The following is a 25,812-nucleotide window of genomic DNA, read 5'->3' on the forward strand; positions in this document are numbered from 1 at the left end:
CCCGCCGTAGCCAGACATCAGGGGGCGGCGCCCACAAACTGCACTGGAGACAGAGGTGTGTTACTGCCCTGCTGTCTGTGGCCTGACACTTCCCCTGGGGCTGACCTTTGCCCCAGGCTGTTTCTATCTCACTCCCCAGGTCTTGCCATGCATCTTCTGTGTCATGCCAAATGCCTCTCCCTGGACACAGCACGTGGGCAGCAGCAGGGCCTAGGAGCCCTGTGTGTTACCCACCCCATGTGAGATGGCCCATGGGATTTATATGCCAGGGCCTCATTGCTAACCCAAGAGGCACAGATGTCACCTGAATCTGGGCGTGACCCTGGGAAGGGGGCAGGAATCCCTGTCATTCAGGACAGCCCCATGTTGGGGAGAAGCCAATGCCCTTTGGTGCTTGGGAAGTGCCCCATCAGGGCCACTCTCAGTATTTCCTCTCACGGCCCAGGTGTCACTTACTCACAGCTGCCATTCATGCTGTGCGTGGGCCAGACCAGGGTGTGGAACAGGAGGAGGGAGAGCAGCAGCATCTTCCACCGGAGCACCAGATTTCTGCATCTACGGAGACTTGCCTCACCACTCGTGACATCATAAACCAAGTCCCGGGCCTCCGTCCAATCAGTGGCCAATATGACATCACATAGGTCTCTGGTTTCCTCCTTCCTTTGTGACAAGCAAGAAGAGCTGGGAAGGCATCAGGGCCAATTCTGTGAACACTGAGAGGGTGACATGGACGGTGACTTCCATGGACGATGGAGATACCTCTGGGGCAGGTAGGAACGGGTAGGCTACTGGCACGTCTGCTTACAGCACAGAGGGAAATCTCCTTGAACAGTGTATCCAGCTTGGCCACCCTGCTCTCCTCCCACACTGCTCTCTCTGTAGTAGGGCTCGCTGGGTGCATAACCCACACAGTGTAGCTTGCGTGAGCATGTTCTCCAGTCACTCTGTGCCCTGCTGAGGCATCATGGAGTAGCTGCCTACATTCTCCCAGAGTGCACTGATACATACACTAGAACAAGAAACGTAGGACTGGCCAGACTCGGTCAGCTCCAAGATCCTTCTAGTCCAGTGTCCTGTGCCCAACTGTCCAGAGAAAAGTGTAAGAACCCCAAAGCAGTAGATGAGGGGTAATCTGCTCCTCTCCCTCCCCCCCCCCAAAGGTCTGAGTCTAATCTTTAATTGTTGGAGATTGTGCTGCAGGATTTAATCAATGTTTAATATTCCTCCCAATACCTCTTTTTGCATTAACTCTTATAAATCTGGATATTCTCATTATCCATCTAAATGTCCAGTCCTTTTTGGACTTTTGCTAAGTTTTTGGCCTTAACGACTTCCAGTGGCAATGAATTCCACAGACTATGCATTTTGATAGACAGTATTTTCTTTTACCGGTTTTTGAATTTGCCACCTTTTGATTTACTCAAATGACCCCTTGTTCTTGTGCTGTGAGACAGGGAGAACAGAAGCTCCTGATCTAACTTCACTAGATCATTTATTACTTTATAGATTTGTATCATGTCCCCTTTTATTCATCTCTTCTCTAAAGTAATAATCCCAATCTTTTCAATCTCTCTTCATATGATAGTTGTCCCAGGCCTCTAAGCATTCCCAACGCCTTTCTCTGCACGCCTTCAAATTCTGCCATATCCAGGTGAGGCCGCCCCCTTGAATATATAACGGCGTTAGACTCCAGTCCATGCCTTATGCGTCCCAGCACCTTGTTTGCTGTTTTGAGCTGCTGCACCGACACCCAGGTTTCTTTCTGAGCTGGTAGAGCCCTGTACAATGTATGAGTAGTTCTGATTTTCCCCTCCAATGTGCATTACTTTGCATTTATCTACATTGAATGTGGGCAGACACATGTCCCCACATGGTGCACGGTTGTGAGGTAAGAAGCTGTGCCCAGTGTGGTAGGGTGTGTCATGGGGAAGAGGGGGTGAAGTTTGGCCAGGATCTAGCAAGAGGCCCTGCTCACAGTTTGCACTGGGGGCAGCCTAGCTGATGCCTGCAGCATGTACTGCACAGACTGGGTCTCTTTATGACAGCAGAGATGTATTTAGTGAGTATTTAAACCACGCTTTGACACTGCAAAGCACTAACTAATGGCTCAGTATCATTACTCATTTCACTTGTGCTGCCAGGGGCAGGGAATACACCAGAGATGCACTCAGGAAGTCAGCATTGTTCGAGAGCTTAGCTTTTCCTGCTGCACACCCCAGTCTATCTGCAGGGAACCCGTCAGACCTAGGCCATCCATCAGCAAGGAAAAAGCTTTCTAAGTTCTAAAGGTGCGAGCAGAGCCTTCCAGACAAGAGCCTCCCTCTGAGTGTGACGGTAATGGGGACACCTTGCCAGAGAAGTCAGCCTGCTGCAAAGGGTGAGGCCTTTGAAAACAATTCTCCTCCTGTGTAATTCTAATATAGTCACTTCCTGTGGGCATGGTGGATTTGAATGAGGAATAAGGGGTGCCTGTCTGAGGCTTATAAATGCCCTGCAGCTGGTATCAGGGTTCTTCAGTGGTGGGGAATGCCAGGGAGCCTGAGTGCCCAAGTAGCCATAGCAGAGCAAGGTGCATTGGAAGATTTTAAGGTCAGAAGAGAACATAATCATTAAATAAATTAGGCATTATTCCTACTCTGAATGTGTCTCACTCCAGCTTCCAGCCTTGAGATCTTGTTCTGCCTTTGTCTGCTAGGGTAAAGAGTCCTGTGCTATCAGAAATCTACTCCTCGTGTAAGTAGAACATCAGGGTTGGAAGGGACCTCAGGAGATATCCAGTCCAACCCCCTGCTCAAAGCAGGACCAATCCCCAGACAGATTTTTGCCCCAGATCCCTAGATGGCCCCCTCAAGGACTGAACTCACAACCCTGGGTTTAGTAGGCCAAGGCTCAAACCACTGAGCTATCCCTGCCCCCCTTGTACTTGTAGACCAAGATCAAGTCACTGCTCAACCTGTCTCTCACTCTAAGGCGTGTTTCCCAGACCTTGAAATGTTCTCATAGCTCTTTGCCTAATACTTGCCAATTTATCAGTATCCTTATGGAAGTGCAGACCCAGAACTGGATACAGTATCCAGCAATGGGCTCACTAAAGCTGTATATAGAGGTAATACCATCTCCCTAGTCCTACCTGATATCCCCTTGTTAACACAGCCAAGGATCACATGCACCCTCCTAGCCACAGCATTGCCCTGGGAGTTCATTTCAGTTGTTTTCTACCATGACCCCTAAGTCTTTTTCAGAGGCACTGCTTTCCAGGATACAGTCCCCCCCCCCCCCCCCCGATAAGTGTGACCTACATTCTTTGTTCCTAGCTCTGCAGCTGATGGCAGTGTGGGAGGGGACTGTGCCATGATTTTTCTTTCACCTCCCTCTCTCCCATCTCCCCAAACTCATTCTTTCCCCTCCTGACTGGTTCTTCAAGTAGGGTTACCGTACGTCCGGATTTTCCCGGACATGTCCAGCTTTTTGGTGCTCAAATCCCCGTCTGGGGGGAATTTCAAAAGAACCGGATATGTCCGGGGAAATAGGCATAAGCCAGGGTCCGCCCAGCACGATCCGCCAGGTCCACAGCGCAGCCCAGCTGCCCCAGCTACAATGCTCAGGTGGGGAACGGGGGGGGCTCGGGCTTCCCTCGCAGGCAGGGACCCCTCCGGCCACTGGGGGACCTTTCCTGTGGCCCCGTTGCCCCGCGCAGCTTGGAACCCGGCGTCGCGGGAGCTGTTTCCCACGGGGACAGACAGGCCGGGGAACGTGCTCGGCAGCAGGAAGGAAGCTGCGGCCGGGGCTGCAGGGACCCGCACTGCCGAGCGGCTGAAGCCCCCAGCAGGCAGAGGCTGCCGGGGGAGCAGGGGAGCAGAGCAGGTGGGGGGCACAGAGGCTGCAGGGGCGGGGGGGTGCAGGGGCTGCAGGGCAAGGAGGAGCAGTGCAGGCAGGGGCATAGGGGCTGCAGGGGCAGGGCAGGTGAGGGGGTGCAGAGGCTGCAGGGGCTGGGGGGTGCAGGGACTGCAGGGCGAGTGGGGAGCAGGGGTCTCAGAGGCTGCAGGGGCGGGGGGTGCAGGGCGAGTGAGGAGCAGGGGTCACAGAGGCTGCAGAGGCGGGGGGGTGCAGGGGCAGGGCAGGCGGGGGCGCAGAGGCTGCAGGGTGAGTGGGGAGCAGGGGTCACAGAGGCTGCAGGGTGAGTGGGGAGCAGGGAAGCACTTAGCAACCCCTAACCAAGATCAGAGTGGGAAGGAGGAGGGGGAATGCAGGGTGCTCAGAAGAGGGGGCAGAGTTGGGGCGCGGGCTTTGGGGAAGGGGCGGGGCTGGGGCGGAGTTGAGGTGGGGCCGGGAGTGGGGAAGGGGCGGAGTTGGGGCAGGGCCAGGCCCCCGTGGAGTGTCCTCTTTTTTCAGTGTTGAAATATGGTAACCCTATCTTCAAGGTGATTAACCATGTGGATCCACACAGTTAGGGTGAACACTTGCACAACAGGCAAGGTCGGAAGCCCTAAAAACAGCATCCATTGGGGGCCACTCATCCAGGCTTTCAAAGGCATAAAAGGGCCCCAAACATCCCGTATGCCCTCCTACTCTGCGAATGCTTTCCCCAAGACTCTGAAGAAGGGGAAAGTGAGCAGGGTCATAATTACTGCGGTGAGGAATCTTTTTTTTTTCTTTGAGAACTGTCCCATAGATTCCCATGCTGGGCAATTAACAAGCAGCCCTGGGCCTCTAGGAGCACTAGCTACAAAGTGCCTGTGATTTGGGCATCAGCTTGAGGGAGTCATGTGCATAAGGGGTGGGTAGAGCTGCAAAGTGCAGCTTTGTATATATCAGTAAGGGAGCCAATGTGAAGGCTTTAGTCCTAGCTTAGCCCTGGTCTACACTACGAGTTTAGGTCGAATTTAGCAGCGTTAGATCGATTTAACCCTGCATCCGTCCACACGACAAAGCCATTTTTGTCAACTTAAAGGGCTCTTAAAATCGATTTCTGTACTCCTCCCCGACAAGCGGATTAGCACTGAAATCAACCCTGCTGGGTCGAATTTGGGGTAGTGTGGATGTAATTCGACGGTATTGGCCTCCGGGAGCTATCCCAGAGTGCTCCATTGTGACCGCTCTGGACAGCACTCTCAACTCAGATGCACTGACCAGGTAGACAGGAAAAGCCCCGCGAACTTTTGAATTTCATTTCCTGTTTGGCCACTGTGGTGAGCTGATCAGCACAGGTGACCATGGAGTCCCAGAATCGCAAAAGAGCTCCCGCATGGACCGAATAGGAGGTACTGCATCTGGTCGCTGTATGGAGAGATGAATCCGTGATATCCGAACTCCGTTCCAAAAGACGAAATGCCGGAATATTTGAAAAAATCTCCAAGGGCATGAAGGACAGAGGTTATAACAGGGACCCGCAGCTGTGCCACGTGAAGCCTAGAATCATAGAATCATAGAATATCAGGGTTGGAAGGGACCTCAGGAGGTCATCTAGTCCAACCCCCTGCTCAAACCAGGACCAATTCCCAACTAAATCATCCCAGCCAGAGCTTTGTCAAGCCGGGCCTTAAAAACCTCCAAGGAAGGAGACTCCACCACCTCCCTAGGTAACACATTCCAGTGCTTCACCACCCTCCTAGTGAAATAGGGTTTCCTAATATCCAACCTAGACCTCCCCACTGCAACTTGAAACCATTGCTCCTTGTTCTGTCATCTGCCACCACTGAGAACAGCCTAGCTCCATCCTCTTTGGAACCTCCCTTCAGGTAGTTGAAGGCTGCTATCAAATCCCCCCTCATTCTTCTCTTCTGGAGACTAAACAATCCCAGTTCCCTCAGTCTCTCCTCATAAGTCATGTGCTCCAGACCCCTAATCATTTTTGTTGCCCTCCGCTGGACTCTTTCCAATTTTTTCACATCCTTCTTGTAGTGTGGGGCCCAAAACTGGACACAGTACTCCAGATGAGGCCTCACCAATGTTGAATAAAGGGGAACGATCACGTTCCTTGATCTACTGGCAATGCCCCTACTTATACAGCCCAAAATGCCGTTAGCCTTCTTGGCAACAAGGGCACACTGTTGACTCATATCCAGCTTCTCGTCCACTGTGACCCCCAGGTCCTTTTCTGCAGAGCTGCTACCTAGCCATTCGGTCCCTAGTCTGTAGCAGTGCATGGGATTCTTCCGTCCTAAGTGCAGGACTCTGCACTTGTCCTTGTTGAAACTCATCAGGTTTTTTTAGGCCCAATCCTCTAATTTGTCTAGGTCCCTCTGTATCCGATCCCTACCCTCTAGTGTATCTACCACACCTCCTAGTTTAGTGTCATCTGCAAACTTGCTGAGAGTGCAGTCCACACCATCTTCCATATCATTAATAAAGATATTAAACAAAACCGGCCCCAAGACCGGCCCCAAGACCGACCCTTGGGGCACTCCGCTTGAAACCGGCTGCCAACTAGACATGGAGCCATTGATCACTACCCGTTGAGCCCAACAATCTAGCCAGCTTTCTATCCACCTTACAGTCCATTCATCCAGCCCATACTTCTTTAACTTGGAAGCAAGATTACTGTGGGAGACCGTATCAAAAGTCCTTGCTAAAGTCAAGGAATAACACATCCACTGCTTTCCCCTCATCCACAGACCCAGTTATCTCATCATAGAAGGCAATTAGGTTAGTCAGGCACGACTTCCCCTTGGTGAATCCATGCTGACTGTTCCTGATCAATTTCCTCTCCTCTAAGTGTTTCATAATTGATTCCTTGAGGACCTGCTCCATGATTTTTCCAGGGACTGAGGTGAGGCTGACTGGCCTGTAGTTCCCCGGATCCTCCTTCTTCCCTTTTTTAAAGATGGGCACTACATTAGCTTTTTTCCAGTCATCCGGGATCTTCCCCGATCGCCATGAGTTTTCAAAAATAATGGCCAGTGGCTCTGCAATCTCATCCGCCAACTCCTTTAGCACCCTCGGATGCAGCGCATCTGGCCCCATGGACATGTGCACGTCTAGTTTTTCTAAATGGTCCCGAACCACTTCTTTCTCCACACAGGGCTGGTCACCTTCTCCCCATATTGTGCTGCCCAGTGCAGCAGTCTGGGAGCTGACCTTGTTCGTGAAGACAGAGGCAAAAAAAGCATGGAGTACATTAGCTTTTTCCACATCCTCTGTCACTAGGTTGCCTCCCTCATTCAGTAAGGGGCCCACACTTTCCTTGACTTTCTTCTTGTTGCTAACATACCTGAAGAAACCCTTCTTGTTACTCTTAACATCTCTTGCTAGTTGCAACTCCAAGTGTGATTTGGCCTTCCTGATTTCACTCCTGCATGCCTGAGCAATATTTTTATACTCCTCCCTGGTCATTTGTCCAATCTTCCACTTCTTGTAAGCTTCTTTTTTGCGTTTAAGATCAGCAAGGATTTCACTGTTTAGCCAAGTTGGTCGCCTGCCATATTTACTATTCTTTCTACACATCGGGATGGTTTGTTCCTGCAACCGCAATAAGGATTCTTTAAAATACAGCCAGCTCTCCTGGACCCCTTTGCCCTTCATGTTATTCTCCCAGGGAATCCTGCCCATCTGTTCCCTGAGGGAGTCCAAGTCTGCTTTTCTGAAGTCCAGGGTTCGTATTCTGCTGCTCTCCTTTCTTCCTACCAAAGAACCAGAGAGGCAAACTGCCACTCCGGGTCAGAGCCCCAGACATGCCGCTTCTATGATGAGCTGCATGCCATTCTAGGGGGTGCCCCTACAATTACCCCACCCCTGTTCTTCCCTCCTCCCCAACCCCTCCCGGGCTACCTTGGCAGTTATCCCCCCATTTGTGTGATGAATTAACAAAGAATGCATGAATTTGAAACAACAATGATTTTATTGCGTCTGCAAGCAGAGATCAAAGGGAGGAGGGGAGAGCGGTTGACTTACAGGGAAGTAAAGTGAACCGGGGAGGGGGAGGGGGGGGTTCATCAAGGAGAAACAAACAGAACTGTCACACCGTAGCCTGGCCAGTCATGAAACTGGTTTTCAAAGCTTCTCTGATGCACAGCGCGCCCTGCTGTGCTCTTCTAACTGCCCTGGCTGCGTGTAATCAGCGGCCAGGCGATTTGCCTCAACCTCCCACCCCGCCATAAACGTCTCCCCCTTACTCTCACAGATATTGTGGTGCACACAGCAAGCAGTAATAACGATGGGAATATTGGTTTTGCTGCGGTCTAACCAAGTCAGTAAACTGCGCCAGCGAGCTTTTAAATGTCCAAAGGCACATTCTACCACCATTCTGCACTTGCTCAGCCTATAGTTGAACTGCTCCTTACTACTGTCCAAGCTTCATGAGCCGTGGGCACAAGGGATAGGCTGGGGTAGGTGCAAGCGCGCAGTGCTGCTGACTGGGAGAGCAGCCTGAGGCAGAAGCCTCCAGCTGGCATGATATTCCAGGCAGGACTGAATCTCCATTAGATGAAACTTAAAGAAGAGAATGACCTGGAGTCATTCCCATTTTTGTCCAGGCGCCCCCGACCAACCTCACCGAGGCCGGCCAAGAACACCCATGTCTGCCCAGGCGCCCTGACCAACCTAACTGAGGTCAGTCAGGAGCACCCATGGGACGACAACGACGACGGCTAGCAGTCATATTGCACCATCTGCCATCCACAAGGCAAGGGGATGCTGCTGTGTGGCACTGCAGTACCGCGTCTGCCAGCAGCACCCAGGTGACGTACGGTGACAGTGAGCTGAGCGGGCTCCATGCTTGCCGTGGTATGTCGTCTGCATGGGTAACCCAGGAAAAAAGGCGAGAAACGATTTTTTGCCATTGCTTTCATGGAGGGAGGAAGGGAGGGGGGGCCTGACGATATGTACCCAGAACCACCCGCGACAATGTTTTTGCCCCATCAGGCATTGGGAGGTCGACCCAGAATTCCAATGGGCGGCGGAGACTGCGGGAACTGTGGGATAGCTACCACAATGCAACGCTCTGAAAGTCGACGCTAGCCTCGGTACTGTGGCCTCACTCCGCCGACTTAATGCGCTTAGTGGTGGGGACACACAATTGCCTGTATCAAATCGATTTCTAAAAAAATCGACTTCTATTAAATCGAACTAATTTCGTAGTGTAGACATACCCTTAGTGTGCACTGATCTCCCCAGGTGCCTGAACAGCGGCTAGGTGAGAACAACTGCGGTACAGTCCGAGTCATTTGTACCACCTGGGAGCTGTGATCGACTGAACTGGCCTCATCCCTCCATGTCACAAAGGTGTGAGGCCCTTGCAGATACATTTGGTCCCACATACAATGTAACTGAAGCGCTGCGGGCAGGCCCAGCCTCCCTGGGAGTGAGGCTTTTGAGAAAACACAGAGGGGCTAATGACCTGAAAGAGCCTAGGCAGCTGAAGCAAAGGGCTGCCGTTCAGGAGCTCTGGATTCAATCCTGGCTCTGCCAGAGACTTCCTGTGTGCCTCAGTTCCCCACAGCAACACAGGAGCCAACCTATCTACTGTCGCTCCTCTTCCCACGCCTCACGTCTAGCTTGGCTGCAGAACCTGTGGTCGCAGGAAACCATGGGCTGGAAGGGACCCACTGGAGAGCAGGACACTCTGCGTGCTCTCCTCACCATCCTTGTCCTCTCAATCTCCAGATCTGTGGGGTCGCAGATTATTTTAGGAAGGTGCATGCAGCAGGGGATGGGTGAACATACAGATGGGCCCCTATGGGCAGGCTCTGCAGGGCCTCCGTGTGTGCGACTCGGGCCTGGTGCCTTGGCTGCCTGAGCAGTGCTGAGCCATCTAGGCACACGCCTCAGTTCCTGGGGAGGAGCAGGGACACTGTTGCCTTCCAAGGGCCCCAGACTAAACAGACCAGCAGGGCACCCAGAGGGCAATGCAACACATGTAATGCATACGGGGTCTGGGTCACTCAGATCACTGTCCCTCAGGGCACAGGCGCTGCTGGTCCCTTCCAGCCGCTACAGTCCCCCCATAGACTCTTCTTCCCAGTTTGTCTCAGTCATTCTTAAAATCCTAGGTGGTTCCAGGCCTCTGGGGTGCAGACAGGGCCGAGACAGCTGGTGGGGAGGGGCTGCTCGCTTTGTGACGGGTATGGGTGTATATCTTTGGGGGGATCAGTAGTTTCAGGACAATTACTGGTCTGCGGGGATAATTGGCTTTGGGGGGATTCATTTGTGGGGGGTAAATGGCTTTGTGGGTGAGGAATGGTCTGTGTGGGCTCACTGGTTCTGGGAGAATGGCTGGCTTCGGGGAGACGTAGGGTGTCTCTGGGGGTTCGTAGGGTGGTTCTGGGGATACGTAGGGTGGTTCCAGGGGGGAGACTGGCTCGGGGGGTAGGTAGGGTGGCTCTGGAGGTATGTAGGGTGGCTCCAGGGGGGCAACTGGCTCGGGGGGTATGTAGGGTGGCTCTGGAGGTATGTAGGGTGGCTCCAGGGGGGCGACTGGCTCAGGGGGTATGTAGGGTGGCTCTGGAGGTATGTAGGGTGGCTCAGGCGGGGCGACTGGCTCGGGGGGTATGTAGGGTGGCTCTGGAGGTACGTAGGGTGGCTCCAGCGGGGCGACTGGCTCTTGCAGGACAGGGAGAAGGACAGGTGCGAGTTTGGTGGCAGCAGCAGGAGGCTGGAGGGGCACGATCTGTGGTGGCAATATCTCCTCAGGCGTCTTCTTCTCCTCGGGCTCCAGGAACCCCGTGTTCTCTAGGATCCACTCCAGAAAGGGCTGGGTAGAGGTGTAGAGGCCCAGCTTGTAGGCCTGGGCACAGTCTTGGCCCCAGCTGGTGATGCCAATCACGTAATACCGGGATGTGACCTCATCTTTGCACATTAAGGGTCCCCCACTGTCCCCCTGCAGAAAGAGGGAAGGAGTGTTACTGAGGGCTTGTGACCATCTCCAACTCCTTAGCACCAGCTGCAACCCCTCAGGCCCAAGCAGCCCTGAGATCTACAGAGCTCAGCTCTCCCCCCAGCCCTGTGCTCATTTCTGGGGGAGGGGGTGTTAATTGGGGGGCAGGGCCGTTGCTGGCTGGGGACAGGCTAGTGATGCCCAAGGAGGGTGAGAGGGAGAGGGGCTAGTGCTGGGGCGGGGGCTGTGCAGTGAGAGGGTGCCGGCCTACGTACCTGGCAGCTGTCGATGCCTCCTTGCTTGTACCCTGCACACAGGTTGTTGCTGGCGATGCCCCCGTTGTACCAGCGGCTGCTGTTACAGGTCGTGATATCAAGGAGCTGCACCTTGGCTTCCTGCAGGATGTCGGCAGTGTCCACGGCTGCAGGCAAGGAGAGGGTTTCAGCTCTGTCCCTGTTCATCCAGCCCAGATCCCGCCCTCAGCTCTGCCTCTCCCTTCTGTGCCCTTGCGTCTCCCTCCCCTCCCATGGTGCCGTGTCTCAGTGCCCCGGCACAAGTCAGGTCTGGCTCCTGGACTTCTCCCCGTGGAGCCCCGGGGACTGTCATTCTGACTCCTGCTCCAGCAGCTAGGGCCCAAAGGCAATGGCCGGAGGGGGGTGAGGGGTGGCAGCCTAGGCCCCTCGCAATCACTGTCCTATTCCCCCTCCCATTGCCATGAGTAAACCGTCACATCATCACTGTTTGGTCACCCCAGGGATGGCACGCCTCCCAGCCATGGCACCCAACAAGCCCAGATCCGACTGCCCACCCAGACCCACACAGGGCAGCTGGGGATTTTAGTGATTGTTCCCAGCTCTTTCTCCCCACTGCGGCTGGGGGAAGGTGAAGACGTGACTTTAACTCTTGAGGCTGCTGTGAGATCTGTGCTCATTTGCCTCTCCTCACTAATGGGCCACAACGCCTCGGCCCCGCTGCCCAGAAAGCCTGGCTTCTGCTTCACAGGCTTCCTCCATGTGGCTGACGGCGTCACTGCTCCCCAGGCGCATAGGTGCTCTTGGCGGTGTCTGGCACCAGTTCTGCGGAGGGCCTTGAAGTGGGCTGGGCCCGCCAAGGTAGCCATGCCGTGAGGATAGCATGAGGTAGAGATGTGTGCGTACGTGAACGGTGCCTGATGCATGTTGAGGCTGAACGCGTGTAGCTCCGTGCAACAAGTGGTGACAGCCCAGCCTGGCTCACAGCGCCCGGAGTACCGCAGCCAGGTCGGTTTGGTGTAGCTGAACGGGAGTGTTTGTGGCCACGGCTGTCCTTGTGTCCAGGCTGAATGGGGCGGTCAAAGGATGCTGGCTACTGTGATGCTGTGAGAGTAGCTTCCATCCATAGAGGGCTCCAAGCCCTCTACCTGCCAGCTTTGGCTTCAGCCTCCCCTCTGGTGCTCTCTGGTCTGGACGGGGGTCGTTGTGACTGTGGGTGCAGAGTTGATGGGGCAGCGCCAGGGCAGCGGGACAGTTACCCATCACCACTGTCTGTGAGCGTGCTCACCGGCAGCAGCGGAGCTATTCTCAGGCTTTCCATCACCCCCTGCTAGGTCTCCAAGGCAGGTCACTGGGCCAAGGTCCTGCCGTTAAATCCCACTGGCAGATGAAGCCGAAGGTGCTGTCTAAGCAGGAGGCGGCCATCCACCAGAGCTGTGTCCCCTGCAGGCAAGGCCTCATTGGGCCATGCCGTGCAGCTATTAAGCAAAAAAGACAGAAACTCCCTGCCCCAGGGAGTTTAACGCTGTTATTGCTATTTACGTGTACGGTGAGAGTGCCTAGGCGGGCCAGACCCAGCTACCGGCCCCACTGCCAGGTGCTGTTCAAACGTAGTCCCTGCCCCAGGAGCTCACCCTCTAAGACCAAAAGACAACAGGTGGCTTCAGGGAGAGCATTGAGACGACGCTGGTCAGCAGGACGAGCCAAGGGGCCAGCTCCCCCGCTACCTAGCTGATGTTGAGGGTTTTCAGGCCTTCTGGTAGAGGAGAGGTTTGATCTGCTGTCAATTGGCAGGGCGGGAGGGTTGAAGAGAAAAGGGGAACTAGAGAAGGTAACAATTGTTTTCACACTAAGCAGTACTCCCGGCACGTCGGCCTCCCAACAACCTATACTCTGCTGGCTGACAGATTTCTCTGTCCCAGTCATTCGTCTGAATCCCTCCACCACTTATTTGTGTCCCCTCTAAGGCAAACAGTCCCAGTCTCTCTTCACAGATCTGCTGGTTCTTGGCCCGTTTCTGAATTTCCCTCCCTCCCAACCCAGTGACTGGTATAGCACATAGTGCCCGGAGGAGGGCGTTCCAGTTGCTGTGCTAACAGTCCAGTTACGTGCTGTCCGATACCGTATGCACCCGAACAGCTCGTTTGTGGCTGGGGTGGCTGCTACACACTGAGCAGAAGTTTCACTGGGCTGCAGGGCCCTGTGCTCTGTGGTTACAGGGAGGTTAGAACCCAGCAAAGCGTGGGCTGGTCTAGTTAGTCCTTCCCCACTGCAGCGCCCAGCACTGAATTCCATTCGCCTTCGTGCTGCCCATGCCCCAGCCGGCTCCGGTCCCTCTGACGGGCCTCACTGTCTTCTCTGGAACTGACTGTGTCGGCTGCAAGATTTGCTCCCTTGCTGCACAGCCCCCTTTCCAGAACCTGCCCCAGTCCTGGTACAACTCCCTGGGCCCCGCTGCTCACCTTCTGCCGAGGTGAAAGGTGACCATTTAGTTGTGCTCGTCTCTTAGCCAGTTTCTCGCCCAAGGCAGCACTTGGCCTCTCCCCCCAGGACTGGCTGACTTTCCCTAACACCCTCTCCAGAGGACCCCATCAAAGGCCTTTGGAAAGTCCAAATAAATCAACTGGTTCCCCATTATCCATTATTTTAGTGCCACACAGAAAGAATGTGACTAGACTGGAGAGATGCGCTTTGCTGGGTAGAACCTACAGAGGAGAAAGCAAAGACACTGGGGAAACGGGGTAATCTCTATGGGCAGGTTATTGCAACAATGCGACTGAAGAGCCAGGGCTAGGCGCTGCAGCCGCCAGATGCAGGTAGGAGGCAGCCCCGGTTGAGTAGGGGCTGGTGCAGATGATGACATGGCACCTCCTCGCCTGCCCCGCCCGTCGTAACCAGACTTGTGGTGTCCGGTCAGTAGATGTGAGCTGGGAGAGGCGGGACTGCGGGGAGTAGCTTAGGCCAGGTCCTATTCGGCAATTTCAATAATGAGCTACAGCAGGGAAGCAAACATGAGCGTCATGAACTAGGCAGAAGATACTCAACTCCCATAAGCTCCAATAGGGCCAGGATTTCACCTGCACTGGAAACAGTTGCAAATACTAGTGTAGAAGGGAAGGGGAGGGGAAGAGCCGCGAGCAATGGAGGGGGGGAGAGGAGTGAACAGGGGGTGGGGACTCAGGAGGAAGGGGTGGGGTGGGGCGAGACCTTGGGGGAAGAGACAGGGCAAGGTGAGGCCTGGGGGAAGGGGCGGGCAGGGGTGGGTCCTGGGGAGACAAGGCAGGGCTGGACTGGGGCCTCCGGGGAAGGGGCAGGGCAAGGGAGCTTCCGGCACACACGCAACGGATCCTCTTGGCCTGGTGCAGGTTAGCAAGGCTTTCTCTCCACAGTATTCCCTTAGTTTGTGGTTGCTGTAGTGTGTCTATTTGGATTGTAAGCTCTTTGGGACAGGGACTAGCTGAGGCCTGTCGGCCCTACCACAACACATACAACAGCGACAGAAGTTACACCGTAACTGGCACACCACTCATTGCTCTCTTTGTGAAGAGCAGCACCCCGATAGCTTTTCTGCAGGCTCTGTTAGAAGTAGCTGTCACGTGTTCAGTCAGTCCCCTGGCTAATTCTGCTCCAGCCCACGAAGGCCACCGAGCGGCGCAGACAGAACTGCTCTCTGACATGGGACCAAGTTCCCAAAAGTCACCATCTGGGAGGACTCCAGTCTCCATGTGGACAGTACCTCAGAAACAACAGCCCCAAATCTCTTCTCCAAACCCTCCGCCTCGGGTTTCTCACAGGTTCCAATAGCCCTTCCCCATGGCTCCATTGCAGCACTCTGCCCTTTGGCACATTCCCTGCCTGCAGGGCCGTCCCTAGGGGGTGTGGGGCCCGGGGCAGGCGTGATGGATTCGTCTCTTCTGGGACCGACTGTGCCGGCCAATCGCACCGGCCCACGGGGCCCCCCAAAGCGCGGGGCCCAGAGCGGTTGCCCCGATTCACCCTACCCAATGGATGGCTCTGCCTGCGTGAGCATCTTGCTCCTAGACGTGCTGTTTAACCTGGCCCCCGACTGACCAGCACGATCCTCTCCAGCCAGCTCCTCCCTGAGCAGTGGGACACCCCTGACAGACAAGGGGGTGGAAAGGGGATTTTCTAACTCTGGCCACCCTAACCCCCGTCACAGCCCAGCTCCTTTCACATAGGCTCTTTGTGCAGCCTGTTAGGAAGCTAACAGCACCTGCTGGCCCGCTTGGCAGATGACTGTGCCCAGAGCAAAATGCCCAGTGCAGACTCCTGACCAGCTGGCAGCTTGTCCGGTTCCTGGCGTGTTAGGGGCTCAGTAGGATGCGGTACAGCAGGATGGCACCGTACAGGAACCCCCTGGTGTCACTGCCATGCAAATTCACCCTGATGGATACATGGACCATGAATGATAACACCCCCCACCAACAACGGCTGCAGCTGCATGCCACTGCCCGGCACTGTGTGTCACCTACACCTGTGCAGAGCAGGTGACAAGTATTCTCAGCCCAGCATTCGCCATTCACACCACGGGGGTAGCTGGCCAGGTATAAGCAACAGCTCAGGTGCCGTGCCAGGCGGAGCCTGCCTCTCTGTCCATAGGGGAGGAGTAAGTGAGCCCCACCCACAGGGCTGCTGGCAGTGTGGAGCAGGAGGGGCGTACAATGCATTTTCCAACCCCTGTGTGTGCCCCCATTCATAACTGCAATGCATGCGTGTGGCCATGAGGGTATCTGCATGTGTGGTGCCCGTACGTGTATTTGCATGTGCATCCCCATGCGACTAGCTGCGTGTGTGTGTCCCCATGTGTATCTGATCTAGGGCAGCCCAGCTGTAAGGGCTGGGTCCGTCTCTCTCCTAGACCCCCCGGGGTAAGAAGGTGGCACCCGCGCACACAGCCCCTCACTGTTCTGGGTGGTGGTGCCCCAACCGCTGATGTAGCAGGGGGAGAAGGTGGTGACAGCCATGAGTGCGCTGGGCAGGCAGGCCGGCTGTGTGAGGTCATCAAAGGTCACAGGGCGGTCAAGCTGGATGAGGGCGATGTCATTTGTCTCCTTGCGTGGATTATACTCCTGGTGCAGCACGGCCTTGTGCACTGAGCGGATCTGCACCAAGTCTGACAGGTGGGACAGCTCTGAGATGCCAGTCACAATCCTCCACCGAGCCAGGACCCTAGACATGCACGCACAGCTGGGTTAGTGCATAGACCCAGGCCTGCAGACCCCTAACACCCACCGCACGTCACACACACACAGCTGGGTTAGTACACAGACCCGGGCACCGTGGTTCCATAACATCCACTGCACGTCACACACACACAGCTGGGTTAGTGCACAGACCCAGCATCACAAACCCCTAACACCCACCGTATGTCACACACACACACAGCTGGGTTAGGGCACAGACCCAGGCCCCGTGGTTCCATAACATCCACTGCATGTCACACACACACAGCTGTGTTAGTGCACAGACCCGGGTCTGCGGACCCCTAACACCCACGGCACGTTACACGCACACAGCTGGGTTAGTGCACAGACCTGGGCCCCATGGCTCTGTAACACCCACCGTACGTCATGCAGACACACACACACACACAGAGCTGGTTAGTGCACAGACTCAGGCTCCGTGGATCCGTAACACCCACCGTACGTCACACGCACAGCTGGTTAATGCACAGATGTGGGTCCCACAGACCCATAACACCCACCATATGCCACATACATAGAGCTGGGTTAGTGCACAGAGCTACAGACGTGGGTCCCACAGATCCATAACATCCACTGTATGTCACACACCCCCAGCTATCGACTGGGGTCTGTTGGTGTTACAAGTGAGATTGAACCTGGGATCTCTGGAGCTAAATGCATGAGCCTCTACTGCATGAGCTGAAAGCCACATGGCCCTTAGCTAGGGTTACCATTTTTTAAATTAACAAAAAGAAGACACTCCAAGGGGCCCCGCCCCCGCCCCAACTCCGCCCCCTTCCCCACCCCAACTCCGCCCCTTTCTCAAAGTCCCCGCCCCAACTCCGCCCCCTCCCCTGAACGCTCCGCCCCCTATTCCTCCCCCTCCCCTGCTTCCCGCGAATCAAATGTTCGCGGGAAGCCTGAAACAGGGAGGCAGGCAGCAGGTAAGCTGGGGCGGGGGGGCGCGAGGAGGCGCGGCCCAGTCCGGCCCCCTGGCCGAGTGGCTCGGGCCTGGCTCGGCTCGGGCACTGGGGCGCCAGCCCCAGTTCCAGCTGAGCATGCCAGCCCCGGCCCCGGCAGTTCCAGCTCGTCTCGGGCCCTGGGGCACCGGCCCCGGCTGAGCGGCTCTGGCCTTGCCGGCTCTGGCCCAGCTCAGCTCGCCGGCCTGCCTCGGCCCTGGCGGTTCCAGCTTGGCTCGGGCCCCGGCCGAACGGTTGCGGCTCCGGCCCGACTTGGCTCGGGCCCTGGGGCGCCGGCCCCAGTTCCGGTGGAGCGCGCCGGCCCCAGCCTGCCCCGGCCCCGGTGGCTCCAGCTTGGCTCAGACCCCGGGACACAGGCACCGGCCCCAGCCGAGCGGCTCCGGCCCCGGCGGCTCCGGCCCAGCTCGGCTCGGGCCCCGGGGCACTGGCCCTGGTTCCGGTCGAGCGCGCTGGCCCTGGCCGAGCGGCTCCGGCCAGGCTCCAGCTCGGCTCAGGCCCCGGGGCACAGGCACCGGCACCGGCCCCGGGGCACCAGCTGAGCGTCTCCAGCCCCGGCAACTCCAGTTCGGATTGGGCCCCAGGGCACCAGCCCAACCAGCCCCAGCCCCGGCCTCGGCCGAGTGGCACCGGCTGGTGGCCGAGCACCGCCGGCCCCAGCTGCCCCGGCCTCGGCCGAGCGGCTCCGGCCCCGGCGACTCCAGCTTGGATCGGGCCCTGGGGCACCGGTCCAACCGGCCCCAGCCTCGGCCAAGTGGCACCAGCCGGCGGCCAAGCACCGCCAGCCCCAGCGGCTCCGGCTCCAGCCCCAGCGCGGGTCCAAGCCCCACGACCCCTCCCTATTTTCCCAGACATGTCCGGCTTTTTGGAATTTTCCCCCGGACGGGGATTTGACAACCAAAAAGCCGGACATGTCCGGGAACATCCGGACGTATGGTAACCCTACCTTAGCGAAGGCTGTCGCAGACTCATTAATCTCTAAGTCATCTCGGTGCCACTAGAGGGCAGAGAGCACCACCCCCAGGAGGTGTGTGGGCTACACACGCACAGCTGGTTAGTGCACAGACCAAGATTACGATTTTTGACACACTAGCTCAATCAGAGCTACCCTGCGTACGTCTCCTCGAGCTGGGACTCCCTCCCCAGCGTCAAGGGTAGATGGATCCTTGGAAAGAGACAGCCTGTTTTGATTTAAAGACTCCAACTGATGGAGAATCCACCACATGTCAGTTCTTCCAGTGGGTCATTGCCCCACTCACACAGCTGCACCGTATTTTTAGTTTCAGTTTCCATTTCCAGCTACTGGGGCACCATCCCTTGGGCACTTTGCTAAACCTAATGACAGTGAATAACGACTGTTTAATTGGGACAGTATAAATATGCGCTCTGTTCAAAGGGGCTGCATTTAGCTAGTTGGGAGGGAAATGGGAATGTCCTGCATTTTTATGAACTAGTTGTAGGACTCCATACCTGTCACCGTGGTATTGCTACGCAGTGGGTGCAGCAGGGTTAAAATGCTGAGCCTGGGACAAAGCAGGAGACACAAGGTGTTTTGTCGGGGTGGTATGAATGGATTGTTAGGGACTGGCTGGGACCAGCCCATATAGGGACTAGGGACTAACCTAGTGAGGAGGGCTTTAAACTAGGTTTGATGGGGGCAGGTGACAAAAGCCCACAGGTAAGTCAAAAACATGGAGACCTGGGAGACGGGCCGGAATCGGGGGGGGTGGGCCGTTACAGCTGGGATAAGGGAGAGACAAGAGAGAACATAGGGGGGAAATCAAATCAAATCTTAAGTGTCTGATAACTAATGTGAGAAATATGGGGAATAAGCAGGAAGAACTAGAAATGCTAGTTAATAAACACAACTATGACGTAGTTGGCATCACAGACTTGGTAGGATAATACACAACTGGAATATTGGTATAGAAGGGTACAGCTTGCTCAGAAAGGACAGGCACGGAAAAAAGGGAGGAGCTGTTGGACCGAAGCTGAGGTGGAAATAGGAGACAGACCTGTTGAACGTCTATGTTTAAGGATAAAAGGGGTAAAAAATAAGGGTGATGTCATAGGCGCTGACTCCGTGGGTGCCACCCACCAGCCAGTGGTTCTGGACCCCAGGGCTGGACACTGATTAGCTATTTGGTGGCCCTGGGGCTAGCCGCAGGTCAGTTGTTTGGGGCCCTGGGGCTGACCACAGATCAGCAAGCGGCTGGCAGGAGGCACTCGGGAGAGGGAAGGGGGCGGAGAGGAGCGAGCAGCAGGTGGGTGGGTGGTAGCCCTTGGGGGAGGGGGCGGAGAGGGTTGGGAAGAGGCAGAATGAGGACAGGGCCATGGGGGACGAGCCCACATGGGAGCAGGGCTTGGGGCGGAACAGGGGTGGAGTACCCACTGCCCTGGGAAAAACAAAAGTTAGCACCTGTGGTGATGTCATGGTAGAGGTCTACTACAGGCCACCTAACCAGGAAGAAGAGGTGGATGACGCTTTTTATAAACTAACAAAATCATCCAAAGCACAGGACTTGGTGGTGATGGGGGACTTCAACTACCCAGACATGTGTTGGGAAAATAACACAGCAGGGCACAGATTATCCAACAAGTTCTTGGAATGTATTGGAGACAATTTTTATTTCAGAAGGTGGAGAAAGCTACTAGGGGAGAGGCTGTTCTAGATTTGATTTTAACAAATAGGGAGGAACTGGTTGAGAATTTGAAAGTGACAAAGGCAGTTTGGGCGAAAGCAATCATGAAATAGTAGTGTTCATGATTCTAAGGAATGGTAGGAGGGAAAACAGCAAAATAAAGATAAGGGCTTTCAAGAAGGTGACTTTAGCAAACTCAGGGAGTTAGTAGGTAAGATCCCATGGGAAGCAAGTTGTCACGGAGTATGGGGGGGACACAAGGCCCTGCACCCCCGGCTTCCTGCGATTCACCATGACTCTCAGCCAGCCAGTAAAGCAAAAGGTTTATTTAGATGACAGGAACACAGTCCAAGACAGGTCTTGCAGGTACAGACAACAGGACCCCCCCACAGTTAGGTCCATCTTGGGGTCCCAGGGGCACCGCAGCCCCACTGGGGGATCAGAGTCCCATCTGGGCTCCACTCCATTACACCAGCCAGCTCCTGACCACTCCAACTCCCTCCAGCCTCTCCCGGCTCCTCCCCCAGCCTTTGTCCAGTTTCCTGGGCAGAGGTGTCACCTCGCCTCCAACCCCCTTCCTGGGTTCTCACGTTACATGCTCAGGTATCTTCCCTCAAGGCCAGTCTCCCATCCCCCAATGCAGACCGTCCCAGCCAACCTCCCCACTCAGCATTCAAAGACCACATTAAAAACAGTCCCAGTTCCTCACACAATTCTAAGAGGAAAAACAGTTGAAGAGAGTCAGCCGTTTTTTCAAAGACACATTATTAAGAGCACTAGAGCAAACTATCCCACTCCACAGGTAAGTTAAAAAGTATGGCAAGAGACCACCCTGGCTTAACCAGGAGATCTTCAATGATCTGAAACTCAAAAAAGAGTCCTAAAAAAAGTGGAAACTAGGTCAAATTACAAAGGAGGAATATAAACAAGTAACACAAGTATGTAGGGACAAAATTAGAAAGGCCAAGACACAAAACAAGATTAAATTAGCTAGAGACATAAAGGGTAACAAGAAAACATTCTACAAATACATTAGAAGCAAGAAGACGACCCAGGACAGAGTAGGCTCATTACTCAATGCAGGGGAGGGAAACAATAACAGAAAATGCGGAAATGGCAGAGGTGCAAAATGACTTTCTTGTTTTGGTTTTCAAAAAGTTTAGTAGCGATTGGACATCTAACATAGTGAATGCCAATGAAAATGAGATAGGATCAGAGGCTAAAACAGGGAAAGAACAAGTTAAAAGTTACTTAGACAAGTTAGTTGTCTTCAAGTCACCAGGGCCTGATGAAATCATAGAATATCAGGGTTGGAAGGGACCTCAGGAGGTCATCTAGTCCAACCCCCTGCTCAAAGCTGGCCCAATCCCCAGACAGATTTTTGCCCCAGATCCCTAAATCCCCTCAGCCCACGGTTCTGACCCTCACTGAGGCCATGTCCGCATGGGTGGAGTGTGTCATTCAGAAAATGTGTTGTCATGACTTAGCCTCCAGTGTAGACCGAGGGGCAGGCGACAGTGAAAGCTTCTTAGCTGGTCGTGGATAATCTGGGGCACCCCTTTCTAAAACGATCCACTTCCCCAAGGCAGGCATGGCCTGTGTACAGAACCGCAGCACCTGGCAGCACATCTCATGTGAACAGTGAAAGAGTTGCAGCAAACAGGGAAAGGGGTGGCCCCAGATCAACACCCTTCCCCTCGCCCTCTTTGTGCAGGCTTGAGGGGAGAGAGAGACCCAGCAGCCCACAGCTAGCGGAGCGTCAGATCTACAGTAAAGGTGAGTGAGGAGCTCCGCCCCGTCTCACTCGCCAAGGCACCCAGCCGTTCCCCCAGTACTGGGCCCGATGCCATTCACCATTTTCATCAGTGCTCTGGTAGTGAATATCAAATCGCTGCTGGTACAACTTAGGGATGACCCAGAGATGGATGGGATGGTAAATAATGATGAGCCGTACACAGCGATCAGGATCGTTTGGTCAACTGGGCCCATTCAAACAACATACATTTTAATACAGCCAAATGGAAAGTTATGCACCTAGGAACAAGAAACGCAGACCACAGCTACAGAATGGGGCCTGTGACACTGAACAGGATTTAGGGGTCATAGTGGACAAGTAATTGACCATGAGCTCCCAGTGTGACACTGTGACAAAAGGGCTATTGTGATCTTTGGATGTATAAACTGGGGAGAAGTGAGTAGGAGCTGGGAGAGGATTTTACTTCTGTTTGCAGCGTTGGTGAGTCCCATGCTGAACGCTGCATTCAGTTCTAGTGCCCACATTTGAAAAAGGATGTTGAAAAATTGGAGAGGGTGCAGACAAGAGCCACGGAAGTGATTCAAGGGCTGTAGAAAATGCCTGACAGTGAGAGACAGACAGCTCTGTCTGCTCAGCTTAGACTGAGAAGTGACTTAAGTACAGTGCATAAAGGCCTTCATGGAGAGAAAGTACCAGGCAACGACACCTATTCAATCTAGAAGAGAAAAGCAGAACAAGAACTAGTTGCTGGAAACAGAAGCCAGACAAATTCAAATGAGAAATTAAGCCCAAATATTCAACAATGAAGGCGACTAAGGACTGGAACAAACTCCCAAGGGCAGTGGTGGATTCTCCATCTCGCAGTGTCTCCAGATCCAGACTAGATACTTCTGGAAAATGTTTTAACCCAACCCTTGGGGGGGGAGGGATAGTTCAGTGGTTTGAGCATTGGCCTGCTAAACCCAGGGTTGTGAGTTCAATCCTTGAGGGGGCCACCACTTAGGGATCTAGGGCAAACTCAGTACTTGGTCCTGCTAGTGAAGGCAGAGGGCTGGACTTGATGACTTTTCAGGGTCCCTTCCAGTTCTAGGAGATGGGATATCTCTGTTCATTATTATTATTATTATAACCCAAGTTATTGGACTCAATAGAGGGGGTCGGACTAGAGGTTCTAATGGTCCCTTCTGGCCTTACATTCTATGGATCAGCTGCCCAAGCGTCTTCCAGCCCCCCCGTCTCCCTAGGGTCCCGGCACAGACTGCCCCCGTCTCACCTTCTCTTGGCTTTGAAGCAGTGAGCTGCTGTGAGGACCCAGCGAGTGCTGATGAGGGACCCACCACATGAATGCCGGGGGCCCATTCGGGTGGGGATCTGGATGCTGACGAGCCAGGGCCAGGCCCCGGGCAGAGCATCTATGCCACCCACGATCCGCATCCCGCCGTAGCCAGACACCAGGGGGCGGCGCCCACAGCCTGCGGAGAAGATCAAAGACAGGTTGAGTAGATCCCGTCTGTGTGTGAAAAGTAATGGCTGGGCTGTGTGAGACTGAAGGGACCCATCGAGGGCATGAAGGAAATACACAGACCCCCAAGCAGTTCCCCAGAGCCGTTTCCACTCCCCTGACAGCAGAGATGGAGTCAACAAAGAACCCAGAGGTCAGACATGCCCCCCCACCCGAGTCCTGCCAACCCACAGCCCCCTGCTACCCCTGCCCTGGGCTCCATGCCCCCCAGCTCTGCCAACAACCCTCAATCCAACCCACAGCCCCCTGCTACCCCTGCCCTCGGCTCCATCCCCCCCTGCTCTGCCTACACCCCTCAATCCAACCCACAGCCCCCTGCAACTCCTGCCCTCAGCTCCATCCCCTCCAGCTCTGCTAACACCCCTCAATCCAACCCTCAGCCCCCCGCTATCCCTGCCCTCAGCTCCATCTCCCCCAGCTCTGCCAACACCCCTCAATCCAACCCACAGCCCCCTGTTACCCCTGCCCTGGGCTCCATCCCCCCAGCTCTGCCAACACCCCTCAATCCAACCCACAGCGCCCCCCCCCCCGCTACCCCTGCCCTGGGCTCCATCCCCCCCAGCTCTGCCTACACCCCTCAATCCAACCCACAGCCCCCCGCTAACCCTACCCTGGGCTCCATCCCCCCAGCTCTGCCAACGCCCCTCAATCCAACCCACAGCCCCCTGTTACCTGTGCCCTGGGCTCCATCCCCCCCAGCTCTGCCAACACACCTCAATCCAACCCACAGCCCCCCGCTACCCCTGCCCTCGGATCCATCCCCCCAGCTCTGCAAACACCCCTCAATCCAACCCACCGCCCCCTGCTACCTCTGCCCTTGGCTCCATCCCCCCAGCTCTGCCAACACCCCTCAATCCAACCCACAGCCCTCTGCTAACCCTGCCCTCAGTTCCATCCCCTCCAGCTCTGCCAACACCCCTCAATCCAACCCACAGCCCCCCGCTACCCCTGCCCTGGGCTCCATCCCCCCCAGCTCTGCCAACGCCCCTCAATCCAACCCACAGCCCCCTGTTACCTGTGCCCTGGGCTCCATCCCCACCAGCTCTGCCTACACCCCTCAATCCAACCCACAGCCCCCCGCTAACCCTGCCCTGGGCTCCCCACCTCTGGCACAAGGGCCTGGAGGGAGTGAAAGATGCTCAGATGAATTAGTCTGAGGCAAGGGCGACCCCTTGTGGCCAGTTGGAAACAATCTCTGAGTTCCCAGGAATTCCTCACTTCTGGGGCTGGGGCCTGCTGGATACTAACGGGACCAGCTGAGACCCTCTGAAGGCAGGGCCGGCTCCAGCATTTCTGCCGCCCCAAGCAAAAAAAAAAAAAAGCCACGATTGGCAGCGGCAGTTCAGCGGCAGGTCCGTCGCTCCCAGAGGGAGTGAGGGACCTGCCGCCCCCCAAATTGCCGCAGGTGCCGCCCCTCTCCCTTGGCTGCCCCAAGCACCTGCTTGTTAAGCTGGTGCCTGGAGCCGGCCCTGTCTGAAGGTGTCTCTACCCTGCTGCCTCCTCCATCTCCCTATGGGCAAAAGCCTCAGCCCCCCAACACCTCCCTCTCTGCTCCCCTCCATGTTTCCCCCCCCCCCCCGTAAGGGAAGGTCTTGGCCTCCCTGCCTCTTCTCCTGCAGGGAACTGCCCCTTGAGAGCATGGGAGGGGCTGGGGCTCTCCCAGGGAGTGCGTCTGGGCACCGGAGCATGGGCAGGCCCCACCATGGGGCTGTGCTCATGGCATGAGTGGGGGCAGGAGCCATGACACCTCCATGGGAGCCCCCCTCACATAGGTGCTGGAACTAAGGGTGAGAGGGGGGCTCCAGCACCCCCTGAGTTGAAGTGGTTTCCATTACATACAGGATTTACAGCTTGGTTCAATGGCTCTCAGCACCCCCACTGTACAGCCCCTGCCCCCACAGCCTGCTCACGCTTCGAGCTGTATCCCTGCGTCGCCAGGAGCAGCAGGGGCAGGAGCCCCAAGGGCAGCCAGGCCAGGGACCCCATCGCCAGGCGCGGCTCCCGGGCACCATTGTGACATCATGAGGCCTCCCCTTGGGCTGACATGGCCACATTCTCCCACGTGTTGCTAGGAGACGGTTGGAACGAGCTGGACTTTGCCTCCCCGAGGGGCTGGGCCAAGCTGAGCCAGCCTGGAGGAGAGGCCGGGGGTACAAGCCAGCCTGGGATGGGGGAGCTAAGCAGGCCGGAGGGCAGTGTCATAGATTTTTTAAGGCCAAAAGGGACCATTAGGTCATCTTGTCTGACCTCCTGCAGGACCCAGGCCAGACTCTGTTACCCAGTTACCCCATATGATGAAGTGGGAATTTTCTCTAATATTTTCATTAATCCAAGGCATGCCTCAGTTTCCCTGTGTGTGTGTTGCATTGCTACCTGCTCCTGGAACAGCGCGGGGACAGGCGAGAGTGTGTGTCACCAGCAGGCTGGGTGGAATGACTGGGTTTTTAAGGAACTGGTTGAACCTGACCCAGACCTCCAGGGGATCCAGCAAGACAAAGAGACCCCCGCCCCAGTGACTGAACGATCAACACCTAAGAGCAGGAAACCCTGGCAAGAGGGATGTGAACTGAACTGTAATCAGGCCTGCCCTCACCTGGGAACTGAGTGAAGGAAGGAAGTCAGTGAGAGCACCGGAGCCTGAAAATGGAGC

General features: G+C 55.5%; 1 protein-coding gene across 1 annotated transcript; it reads right to left on the reverse strand.

Moving 5' to 3' along the window:
- Nucleotides 1-3,475: 3,475 nt before the first annotated feature.
- LOC128830313 (acrosin-like) lies at nt 3,476-25,154 on the reverse strand. Its single transcript, XM_054016128.1, has 7 exons — nt 25,073-25,154; nt 22,914-23,112; nt 15,986-16,251; nt 11,086-11,231; nt 10,193-10,813; nt 3,669-3,836; nt 3,476-3,487 (listed from the first exon to the last, which is right to left on the reverse strand). Exons 1-7 carry the CDS (start codon nt 25,146-25,148, stop codon nt 3,476-3,478), a joined length of 1,488 nt encoding a protein of 495 aa, XP_053872103.1. The 5' UTR covers nt 25,149-25,154.
- Between the last annotated feature and the right edge of the window lie 658 nt (nt 25,155-25,812).

This window comes from Malaclemys terrapin, chromosome 1 (assembly GCF_027887155.1).
Source record: "Malaclemys terrapin pileata isolate rMalTer1 chromosome 1, rMalTer1.hap1, whole genome shotgun sequence".
Taxonomy (NCBI): domain Eukaryota; kingdom Metazoa; phylum Chordata; order Testudines; family Emydidae; genus Malaclemys; species Malaclemys terrapin.